This window comes from Mustela erminea, chromosome 2 (genome assembly GCF_009829155.1).
Source record: "Mustela erminea isolate mMusErm1 chromosome 2, mMusErm1.Pri, whole genome shotgun sequence".
NCBI lineage: Eukaryota > Metazoa > Chordata > Mammalia > Carnivora > Mustelidae > Mustela > Mustela erminea.
In genome coordinates, this window is record NC_045615.1 from 154293288 (window position 1) to 154306006 (window position 12719).

General features: G+C 35.7%; 1 protein-coding gene across 1 annotated transcript; it reads left to right on the forward strand.

Moving 5' to 3' along the window:
* Positions 1-2026: 2026 nt before the first annotated feature.
* Positions 2027-10247, forward strand: MUC7 (mucin 7, secreted). The gene is made up of 3 exons (XM_032334496.1): positions 2027-2140; positions 3498-3566; positions 8442-10247. The coding sequence occupies exons 2-3, from the start codon at positions 3513-3515 to the stop codon at positions 9150-9152; spliced, it is 765 nt and encodes a 254-aa protein (XP_032190387.1). The 5' UTR covers positions 2027-2140; positions 3498-3512; the 3' UTR covers positions 9153-10247.
* Positions 10248-12719: the final 2472 nt, after the last annotated feature.

The following is a 12719-nucleotide window of genomic DNA, read 5'->3' on the forward strand; positions in this document are numbered from 1 at the left end:
TACAGTTTTGCTCTCCAGAAGAGCAGAACTCAATGGCCAGTAGGCTGTAAGGTTACCAGTTGTGCCCCATGTCACAATACCCAGTGCTAATTTAAAATATGCCATAATGCTGATTTATAGCCTAAATGTTGGTAATTTCCATAAATTATTTCTAAGAATTATATCATTGATACATATAACTGCTATGGTATGATTATGAGTTCCTAAAATGTCCAGTGGCTCCCATACTGTAAGAACAATCAAAGAATAAATTATACCCATTATTTATTTAAAAAGAAAAGTAAACAGCACTAGATAATTATGCTTTTCCAATATTTAAAGAAAACTAAATTTTCAGGTGTGTATCAAGGCTGGAAATAAATATTTCTGGAAATCATCAATTTTTCAGGTCACTACAAATCATCATTTAAATGAGTAAGAACTTAAGGTAGGTTGAGAATTGTTCTAATGAAGCTATAGACTCGAAAAACCCTGTTTCACATCAATAAAAATTCCATTCCACAGTCAATCTTGACTGCAACAAGCATACAGTAAATACATTAACACTGGTTAATAGCAAGAAGGAGGGTAAGAAACTGATATTATAATCTATATCCACTATTCAATGCCATGTCAAAAGCTACCACTTCCCACCAACGGCAATTCAACAGCTGAGGGTTTACAATTTTAAAACACTATGTGAGAACTTTTAAATTATCTAATGTTTTTCTCATAACAATTTTGTAAGATAGATGTCACTCCTATTTTGTAGATAGGAAAATGAGGTTTAGAGAAATTAGATAATCTGCAAAATACTGTATTTTTATTATGTGGAAAAGCAAGGAATCAATTCAGGAAATTTACTTCTGAACCTGCCCTTACCCTGGGATCAGTTATGGAAAAAAAACAAAAAACAAACAAACAAACAAACAAAAACTGATTACCTAGAAGTGCAATCATAGCTTCAAAATTGTATTCTAGTTTGATGATTTTATATAGTAGAAGTATCTAACTCTGAAATCTTTATAAAAATGGTTCCTAAAGTTCTTTCTAAAAGTATTTACTTGAAAGACAACTGGTCTAATCATTCAAGAGATCATATCATGGGAGAAAAGAGAGGAGAATGTTTTAGAATAAAAGAAATTACAGATAAAAGAAGTAAATGTAGCATAGTCTTTATCTGAGTACTGGTTAGAACAAAACAACTAAAAATACTTTCGGCAAAATTCAAGAAATTCACATATGGACTGAGTCTTAGGTTACCTGTGAATTACCAAAGTTGTCAGATGTTATGGTTGTTGTGCTATAAGAGAAAGGTTTTTCTGGAGTTAACTATTTAAAGAAATATTATTAATGAAATACTTATAGAGATTAGCTCTCATGGGTTCTGTAATTTACCTGAAAATTATAGTCAGTTACAGTAGAACAATCAATTTAGCATCTATAGCAAAAGGTTAAAAACAATTCTAAGGAAGAAGTGTATGGTTGTACATTTTACTACTGTCCTCACTTTCCTGTATATTTGAAGTTTTCTCAAAATAAAAAGACAAAATTTCAAAACTGCTCACATGAAAGAAGTCAATGTTTATCTCTCAGCTCTGAAACAATTGTTCTTTACCGGTATTTAGCATCTTGCTATTCTCTCTAATCCTCTGACCTTAGCTAAATCATACTTTTTGACAGAGGGAAAGGGGTGCTCCATTACATGAAACTGTCAGAAGGCACTCAAGCTTACTTTGAGAAGCCAACAGGAAAATGTGTAAGAGCTGTTCCGGCTGGAAAGACCTGGGCCAAAGCTGTCCAAGTCTTCTTAAGTGTCATCATTCAGTATCGTAATTCTCATCAATCAAGTAAATTATTCACTGAGCTCTTATTGTTACCATATTGATCAGGAAGAACTGATACACAAAGGACTGCTGTTAACCCCGCAAATTACAACTATCCTCTCTTTGTCTCTGAAATCAAATTCCTTGACAGAAGTGACCTTATCTCAAATCCAATAAATTTCCTATTTCGAAAAAAACTCAACTGAAGAGCTATAAAACCTGAAAATTCTCTTGTGCTTTCTCCTCCTTTGCTTCCAGTTACCATCCTAAAAAGATCAGCTGAAGGCCACCAGTTGGATCGAACATCCTAAGAAGAAAGACTCACACCAGGCCAGGTATATGAATATTTTAGATATATCGGGGATCAACATATCAAGCAGCTTTCAGGTTATATGCATATATTGACTAATGGCACCAGGTGCTGTAATAATTATTCTCTTCTTGTGAACTGCTAAACTATGTGATAACAGACTCAACTCATATGTTATCAGAAGAAAATATAATCAGTGAATATTTTTTTAATCTTGAAAAGAAACTGACAGGATATTACGAATCTGTTAATGTAATATTAACATTCCTTTCTCTAACTGGGCCAGATGGTTTTCTTCTTGGTATACTCGTACTATAGTAATTACCACCACTAAGCCTTTATCATGGACCAATGTGCCCAGGACAATCTGTAATATATATTATTCCAGTCAATCTTCAGTACGACCTTAAAATGAAGGTTTGCAACTCACTCAAAGTCACGTAGTAAGTGGCAGAGCTGCGATTTCAACCAAGAATGACTGACTGTGACACCAGTGTGATAAATGGTAGGGCTCTATTGTGAGATGTGTCTGATCTGACAGGACACTACATTGATGTGTGCACACAAATTTACTTGCCGTAACAGTACGCATTCTAAATAATGATTTTACCTCTGTTTTCTGAAATCAAACTGATATGTACATATGGTATACAGGACCAAAATAAGAAAAATAGAAGGCCATGTCCTTCCCTTACTCTCCGCTCCCATAGCCTAAAGCCAAGAATAGTTATTTTTGGAAGCATTTTAATTGATTAAATCTGTACTCTGTATGGACTGTGATGATATAAAAATGAGTAAAACATAATTCCACCCTTTAGAATGGGTATAAAATAGCAAAATCTTCAGTGGAAGGTAGTTTGGGAAAGAGTCCCTTTGGTATGGTCCTTGGTCCCCAGTAACAGCCTTGTAACACAGAGATAAGGAACACTTCCCTTGCTTAAAAGAACATCATAGAACATTCACAAGATCATGAACATTTGCTGCTCAATAAATATCAGATAATTTGTAAAATGGTTCTTCAAACAGGGAAGTTTCTAGAATTAGAATTGAAATAGGAAGGAAACTATTTCTTTCTCCTGTTAAACTTCCTAAGATCCTGCCCTTCCCAGGCAATCTTCACTATCAGTGAAAAATGTCCATACTACAAACTAGTCGTAACAGTAATTCTTGACTCTCCTCCATTGTTTTCTCTTAAAGAATGTGTTTTAGTTTGAAGTAATTTTGCCTTACCACTATGGAGTGAAAAATATACACATAATTGTCAGAAACCATTGCCGTCTTTTAAACTGTACTTTCTAACAAAGCTAAGTCATTAATCAAAATGCATCCCACCTCTCACAATATCGTAACTAACAGTGAGCAACTTTTCTGCTTTTCCCAAGAATCAACAGAAAAAGATGAAGCCTCTGACACTGCTGGTGTGCATCTGCACACTGAGTGCTTACTTCTCAGTAAGTATCCACCCAAATAACTGTTATTCTTACATATCAATAACATTTAGGATATATACTTGAGACTTGAAAAGTATGTGCAATTCCTATTTCCAAGACACTTAATATATTCTGTTTTCTGTGAAACATAAGAAAACAGCTAATTAAAGCACAAGGAAACGATTCATTCCATTCATGTTAGTATTTCCACAGCACTCACTTCACCATGGGTGTGATGAGATAAGACAGAAATGCAAAAAATGGATCACATAAGGTCTCACTGGTGTAGAACATGGATTTCATTCTCAGTATATCCGGAAGCCTCAGGATGACTAGACCGTCCACGGGGGAAGGACTGGCCTCTGGGTCCTGGGGAGAAAACAAACTCCAGGTTACAAAAACTAAGAGAAACCAGGCAAGAAGCTAAGGCAGTGGTCCAGATAAAAGATGATAGTATCTTGCACTAAATATGAGCAATTAAAACAAAATATTAGGGTGGACTTAAGATGTAGTTTGGTGATTAAATCTACCATAACTTATGCTGCTTAGGTGTATAGTGAAAAAGGGAATGAACTTTAGAGTTCTGTTTTAGACAAGTTAAATGTGAAATGGCTCTTAGACTTCTACAACGAGATGTCAAGAGACAAGTGAAGTTCAAAAAGAACTTTTTGAACTGAAGTTCAAAAAGAAGTTTAAGAGTGAAGTTTATATTTTAAAGCTACTGAAGCCATGGAACCTTATAGGATCACCTGGAGAAAAAATGTAGGTAGTTTGGATATGGATAGGGAAAATGAAGGAAGCACAAAAGGGGACAGGAAAGTCCAGTTTCCAAAACCAGGAAAAGATTACAAAAATGGACCCTACCTTTAAAATACTTAGGGTCTGGGACACCTGCGTGGCTCAGTCCTTAAGCATCTGCCTCCCGCTCAGGTCATGATCGCAGGGTCCTGGGACTGAGACCGGCAGCGCACTTCCTGCTCAGTGGGGAGCCTGCTTCTCCCTCCCCCTGCCCCTCTCCCACTCCTGTGCTCTCTGTCTCAAATAAATAAATAAGATTTTTTAAAAAAAAAAACTTTCAGGGTCTACTGGGGAGGTAAAATTAAAATTAGCAGTGACTCAAGAGGATACATGATGTAATAAAGAACCATATTTATATCTAAGGCTATATACCTATATGTACATGTTCACTTTTATTTTGACAAATTTGAAGGGAGGGTTAAGAAGTGACATGTAGATTTATTAAGTGAGACTGAATAGCCTCAGAATACTATGACTATAAAAAGTAGAGAAGGCAGGAGAACTGCTAAAGTAGACAGAATTACTCTTGGGTAATCTCCTATTCCCCACTTACCATATAATATCCATACCCCCACCAAAATATCTATCTATCTACCTATCTATCTATCTATCTATCTATCTCTATCTATCTATCTTAGGCTTTGCTATGTATCTATCTATCTATCTATCTATCTATCTATCTATCTTGGGCTTTGCCCAGAGCCTAGCACTGATTTCCATGGTTATAGCAAAAAGTGCACTCTAATGGTGCTCAGAAAATGTCGGCTTATGCTCATCATCTGAACATCCAGATAAATCTTGAACTATAATTTATCTACAGGGCCCCAATAGGGAAAAAGTAGTAACGGTAAATGCCTCACAAAGCTGCTGAAGAATAATAAGCACCATGTGTATTTATAAACTATAAAACTGAGTACAGATGTAAAAATCATGACTATAAAATTGTTATATATTTATAACATAAATATATAATTTAGGAGACTAAATTGTTATAAATTTTATAATTGTTATAAATTGTCATATTCTCCTATAATTGTTATATATTCTCCTAAAATCTCCTAAAATTCCCCTAAAATTGTTATATATTCTCCTAAAATTTAATCTCCTTGGGATTCAGTTCTTTCATCTTTATAATGAGGATAATAATAGTACTGACCTTCTGGTGTTGCTAAGGAATTAAGAAAACTTGTATTTGTAAACCACTTAAAATAGGGCCTGACACAAAGTAAGTGCACAAAAAAGTATAAGGACTTTTTTACAAAGATAAATGACAGATGTGAACAAGCAAATGAGGATATATTAAATATGCTCTTCCTGGCTTACCTATATTTATTATAACTACTTCCATCCTTCAATCTAAGCTCAAACTCTCAGAGGCATTTCCAACACCACCCCCTCTCAAACTTCCTTAATCCCAATTCTAATCAAAAAGTTCTGTCAGAGCTATCCATAACTGCCAATCATAATTATTAGCCAATATATTTTAAGCAAACTAGTCAAACTGGCCATTTAATACATGTTGTCTGCTAAGCTAACATTAAAGCTAGTAAGATTTTAACTGATTTGTCTTCATCAAGAGATCACAGATATATTTTGGTCATCTAAATTAAAAGAGCCGACACTTTTTCACATAACAAACACTTATAAATGTTAAGATTTTATTTGATGAGAAATTTGGCTTTTTTATTATCAATTCTATGAATTTGTTCATTCAGTAAATATCTAGTGGGTGCCTATTATGAGCCAGACATAATTTTAGGTATTAGGCATACAGAGATTAACAAAACAAAACCCCCACCCTCATGAAGCCAATCATCTGATTAAGGGAATGAACAGGAGTTAATTATTGGAAATAGTTTGAAAGCAAAGAAGTCATAGAATTAGACTTCAGATATGCAATTTAATTTAATCTGAATCACTTCAGGAATGAGTACACTGAGATCTAGTGAAATTAGGTGATTTGCCAAAAGTCACTCAGTATTAATGCCAGATACAGGACAGACCCAAACCTCTCCTGATGGTCTGCGGCAGTGTGTTTCAAACATCCTCCTGTAAGATCTGGGAGTTCTTCACATCATCCTCAAATGCCACACAAAAAAGTAGACACTGAGCTGGTGGAATTCAAGGCCCCAATCCTGCTTCAATCAAAGCAATTATGTGATTATTTGAATCTTGAGGAAAAATTCGCTTAACAAGGTGACCGACTTATTTTATATTGAAAAAATATTGCCCTATAATAGATGTTTCTGATCAGAGAAGCATCCTGGGTTCAGAGCTGTAGACTCTGGAATTCTATGCCCATTTATAAGACAGCTATGCAAAAATACCGGTTATGTGGATCATAAGCCAATATTTTAATACATGAACATTCACAGTTATGAACTGAAATGTCCTGGATAATGTAATTTTTTTAAAGGATTATTCTTTCCAAAGTTATTTTTTTTAATTTTTTATTTTTTATAAACATATATTTTTATCCCCAGGGGGACAGGTCTGTGAATCACCAGGTTTACACACTTCACAGCACTCACCATCCAAAGTTATTTTTAAGGCTGTGTATATTAGTCTCTAAGGAAGTTATCTTAGCTGGACAACTGCCAGTCTCTCAGAGGTTGTCACCTTTGCCTATGCCAAGCCTTAGTGGGGGACTGGAATGATTTATCTATTAGGTGGTCTCAAAAGGGTTTATATGGAAGTTATCAGAAGGTAAAAAATAACCCATACTTGCTTGGAACTCCGAGTGTGCCCCCTTATCCTTATGCTATATTTCTTTTCTCTAATTTAAATTAATATAACTGATCATTTAAAATTCAGTATGAGATGAAATGCAGGAAAAAAGAATATAGATAAATTACAGTATGTTTAGAGATAAGATATTGAAACAGTTATGGTACTCTAAGTCAAATAATGTCAAGAAGTAAGAATGCTAATGTTGCAGAATGTAAGACCCAAATGATATGGTAAATATTCTCAAATTTTGAACATCTCCAGGATCTTCTATGTGCTGCCAAAATACAAAATTTGGACCAAGTATGAATACCTAAAAAAAATAAATCTCAGTTCTGTTAATAATGGACCCCCGCCCCCCAGAAAAAAGAAATCCATTTAGTATCAAGAAGAACTATGAGGCAACCTGTGAGATAGGTAGAGAATACCTGATTAGTAGAAGTTGTCAAGCATAGGCCGGAAAGCCATCCAGGTGTACTGGAAAAAAAAGAGTATTTGTTGGGGAAATGGAGTAAATCAGTGCTATTTTCAGATGTAAGTATCTTTGAGAAATCATGAAAGCTAGAGGTCTCCTCCAGACAAAATGCATAAACATGCAATATTTTCCTATAATATCATAGGATTAATTGATGCATCTGTTTCTGTAATTATAATTTTTATAATGATACAATTAAAAGGTAGTGGCCAGGACGCCCGGCTGGCTCAGTTGGTAAAGCTTGTGACTCAGGAACTTGGGGTTCTGAGTTCAAGCCCCAAGTTGGGTGTAGAGCCTATTTTAAATAAATAAACTAAATATGAATAACCAAAGTTCTTTTTCCAATTTAAAAAAGCTAAAAACTAAATTTTCTTCAATGTGGAGGATATAAAGGTGAAGTGGGGTATTTGATAAGTTGTTTGTTTAGGATTTTGTTTGTTTTCCTTTTTTTTAATGATGGCGATGTGAAAGGTGTGATTCAGAAAAGACTCCTTGATCTCAGCTGAATGTCTCTGACAGAAGTTTCATGAGTCTAGAGTGCAGCAAACAGGGTACCCTTTTTGCTCAGTCCTCAGGCAATAACCTGATTGTTTTCTACAGTGGAAGAAGAGAGAAACTATAAACACAAAGGGCAGATCTGGCTAATCCTCCAAGCTTGAACCAACAGGAATACATCCACTGTAGCTAGCTCAGAAATAAATGCTTAACAAAATGAAACTCTTCAATAGCAATTTGCTCTTGAGATTTGGCAAAATTAGAATAATCAATCAACCCACTGCAATCCGATTTCCATTCCCAAAACTCCACAAATACTGCCCACCCAACATTCCACAATAATCTCCTAGTTGATAAATCAATGGATGTTTTCAGCTCTTGCATTTTCTTTCTTTCCACAGCTCAGTGAAGGTCAAAAGCAGCCACGGAAAATACATCACAAAAAGAATGATGTCCAACAACTTATATTAGACCGCCAACTACTACTGCATCCAAAATTTCCACCTAACTGGAATATATTAATTAAAAGGCATTTAATTTCTGGTCCATACAAATTCCCAAAGCCTTCACATACAAAAAGGAGAAAGCCAAAGCCAAAACGTCCCCTGCCATTTAAGTGTCCAGTGAAAAGTAGCACTGTGGACAGTAACTCCTCAGAGGCTACCACCTCAGCGGCTACCACTCAAACCCCATCTTTCAGTCCCACATCTCCAGGTGTGACTCCATTTATTGCTACAACCACATCTGCAGGACAAGGTAACACGAGCTCCCCTGCAGCTACCCCATCACCACAACCTTCCCCAGCTTTGCCAGACACCACAGCTGCCCCCCCTACATCTTCCCTACCTACACCAGCACCAGAACCTTCCTCAACTCCACTGGGCACCACAGCTGCCCAAGATACCACATCTAATCCTTCCCCAACCAGTTCTACACCTGAAATTAACCAAACTACAGCTGCACCCACAATCGAAATTACCACTCCAGCCACTACTCAAAATACTACTGTTGAACAAACAACCTCACCTTCCATCCCAAATGCAAATTCTCAATTCTGGCAATATCTTTATGAGATAATAAAGTACCTTTCAGGTGTTTCACCAAAGAAATAGTACATGGTACATTATGAAGTGTTCTGTTGTCAGATATGATTTATGAGTGCAGAACTACCACCTTTACTTTTACCACCAATCTCAAAGTGAAATTACAATATTCCTCAAATTTAAAGCACTATCACTAATCTTTGAATCGATTTACCTCACATGACTTATTAACATGAAAAACAACCTCTACCGCATAAAACAGGCGCATAACCGTAATTTAAGATCACTTTGTGGAACCTACAGAGACAGCCCCCTGAGGGGAGGGAAGAGAATAGCTAAACAGCAAAAATTATATGGATTGAGAACTATTTATTTTTCCCTAAATGTTGCAAACCTTAAGGTCACTCCTCTGTACCTGAAGTGAGAACCCACCTGAATTGTCTAATCCCACAAATATAAAGGGATAAAATTAGGTCTCTCAAGTAAACAAAAACATGTAAATCTAGATAGACCTATCATGGTGTTACTAGAGACAAAGTCCTTTAAACAATCATCTTAAAACTTGAAATCCAATTCTATTCCACAAATTGTGAACCGAGGAGGAGGAAAGTTGATGTGAAGTGAAGATCTGAAGTGAGCGAACACAAAATCTGGCAGCCAAACACAAATCAGGTCTCTGGCGCTACATATCTGAGAGCATATAATTGTTTAGGCTTTGTGGTTGATATTTATTGTATTTGTAAGTTAATTTGGATCCAATGTACTTCATTCTAGCCTCTGTAAATCACAAGAAGACTTTTTGTGTAGGTTCACATAGCTGTTGTCATATTTTCGTATGAATTCAATTAATATTATCTTACTAATTCAATTAATTCACATTAATTCAATGTATTCAGCAGAATATTTTCTAAAACTTTTAACCATCTATTTAAATGTGTTTTAAAGCAAACCAAACTACTGCCCTGATGTCACATGTGCAAAATTGTCTCTGAAATTAAACCCTGACTTTAGTCAACAGAAGAATAAAAACTACCTACTTGGTATAGAGAGATAATGTTAATTTGGAATGTAGAGGTATCTTTACTTTGTGTTACTACTACTGAGAACTCTGATGATTTTATTCAGATTTTTTGTCAACTAATAAAGACTTCAAATGGCAATCTATTTTCATTGTGCGTATCTGGAAAACCCTTACCACTGAAGATTCCGAGAAGGGTGAAAATAAACATCTGCATTCTTGTCAACCCTGCCGCTAATTAGCCAATGACCTGGGTAGGATACTCAGTATCTCTGAACACTGGGGGTTTTTTTAATCTTTTAAACAAAGTGACTGATTTACTTAGATTAATTTAATCTTTACTTAAGTCTTAACTTAAAAATACATTCCAATCCAAATGCTGTTTGCCTGATGCTTCCCAGACTGACAATAAAAGACCCCCAGTTTTCTCACTTAATTTGTTCCTTCAGTCTCATCTCAGACTAGTAGAGACTAGCTCTACTAGTCTACATCTCAGAACTACCAGAAAGAGAAATTAAGAAAGCAATTCAATTTACAATTGCATCAGAAATAATAAAGTACCTAGGAACAAATTTAACAAGGAGGTAAAATAATGATGCACTGAAAATTGTAAGACACTGATAAAAGAAACTGAAGGAGGCACAAATAATTGAAAAGATATGTCCTGCTCATGGGTTGGGAAAATTTATATTGTTAAGATGTCTATCCTACCCAAAGCAATCTGCAGACTCAATGCAATCTTTGTCAAAATTCCAGTAGCATTTTTCACAGAAATAGAAAAAACAATGCTAAAATCTGTATGGAACCAAAAAAGACTCTGAAGATCCAACCAACCTTGAGAAAGAAAAACAAAGCTAGAGGCATCACACTTTCTGATTTCAAACTGTATTACAAAGTTATACTAATCAACACAACACAGTAGTGGCACAAAAACAGACACAAAAATCAACAAAAGAGAGAACCCAGAAATAAACACGCACAAATATGGTCAATTAACTTAGGACAAAGGAGCCAAGAATATACAATAGGGTAAGGGTATTCTTTTCAATAAATAGCGTTGGAAGAACAAATTCTTTTATACGCAAAAGAATGAAACTGGAGCACTATCTTACCGCACACACAAAAATCAACTAGGAATGGATTAAAGACGAACCAAGACCTGAGACCATAAAGCTCCTGGAAGAAAACATAGGCAGTAAGCTCTCTGCCACTGCTCCTGGCAAGAATTTTTTTGGATTTGATATCAAAAGCAAAACTAAACAAGTGATACTACATCAAATTAAAAAGCTGCAGAGGAAATGAAACCATCAATAAGTGAAAAGGTAACCTATGGCTGACAGAAAATATTTACAAATCATGTATCTGGTAAGGGGTTAATATCCAAAACACATAAAGAATTTATACAACTTAATGGAGAAAAAAACAATCTGATTTAAAAATGGGCAGAGGAACTGAAAAGACATTTTTCTGAAAAAGACATAAAAATGATCAATGGGGGCACCTGGGTGGCTCAGTGGGTTAAAGCCTCTGCCTTCGGCTCAGGTCATGATCCTGGGGTCCTGGGATCGAGCCCCACATCAGGCTCTCTGCAAAGCAGGGAGCCTGCTTCCCTTCCTCTCTCTCTGCCTGCCTCTCTGCCTACTTGTGATCTCTGTCAAATAAATAAATAAAATCTTTTTTTTTTTAAATGATCAATGGGTACATAAAACTTGCTCAACACAACTGATCATGAGGAAATGCAAATCAAAACCACAAATGAGATATCACTTCACAACCGTTTGAATGGCTATTATCAAAAGACAAAAAATAACAAGTGTTGGAGGGGGTATAAAGAAAAGGGAACATTTGTGTACTGTTAGAAGGAGTGTAAATTGGTGCAGCCACTAGGAAAACAGTATGGAGGGTTCTCAAAAAATTTAAAACAGAGGGATGCCTGGATGGCCCAGTGGTTAAGTGTCAAATTCTTGATCTCAGCTCAGGTCTTGATCTTGGGATCATAAGTTCATGCCCACACTGGGCTCCACACAAAGCATAGAGACTGCTTTAAAAAATATTAAAAACAAAAATACCATATGATCCGGTAATTCCACTGCTAGATACTTATCCAAGGAAAACAAAATCATTACCTTGGAAAATATCTGGTTAAATATTACAGTAGTATTGTTTTCCCCACTGACTTGAGTAACTCTAATGTTTAGAATTTTTAAAACTTTGATGTTTCTCTGAAGTGTCTGTGTTGGGAGTCAATTATTACCATAAAACTTTTCAACATAAATTTGAAGCTTCTCCTCATTTTAAAAAAGATATGGTTACTAGCCATTGATTAGAACAACAAAAAATTACCTAATGAGGCCCTTTGATTTGTGTCAGTGTGGAAGAAGTAAAATTTCCAAGGTCTGCATTCTTCCTGGGGAGAAGTTAGAGTGTAAGTAGAGTTGGTTGTGTCTTAGGTGCCAGGGTGATATATATCCCATCTGAAGAGCCCAAAAAACTACAGGAGTGAACACAAGCCACAGTCTTATATAGGAACACAAAGGTGTGAAGATGGGGAAACCAAGATCATTCAAAAGCACAAAGAACAAAAGCAAAGGGTCCAGACCTAGTAAAAAACACAGAAT

Bases quoted from the DNA above. Each gene is read 5' to 3' on its own strand.
- MUC7 (XM_032334496.1), top strand. From the start codon at position 3,513: ATGAAGCCTCTGACACTGCTGGTGTGCATCTGCACACTGAGTGCTTAC. The intron at 3,567-8,441 runs GTAAGTATCCAC...TTCTTTCCACAG, and splicing joins CACTGAGTGCTTACTTCTCA to CTCAGTGAAGGTCAAAAGCA.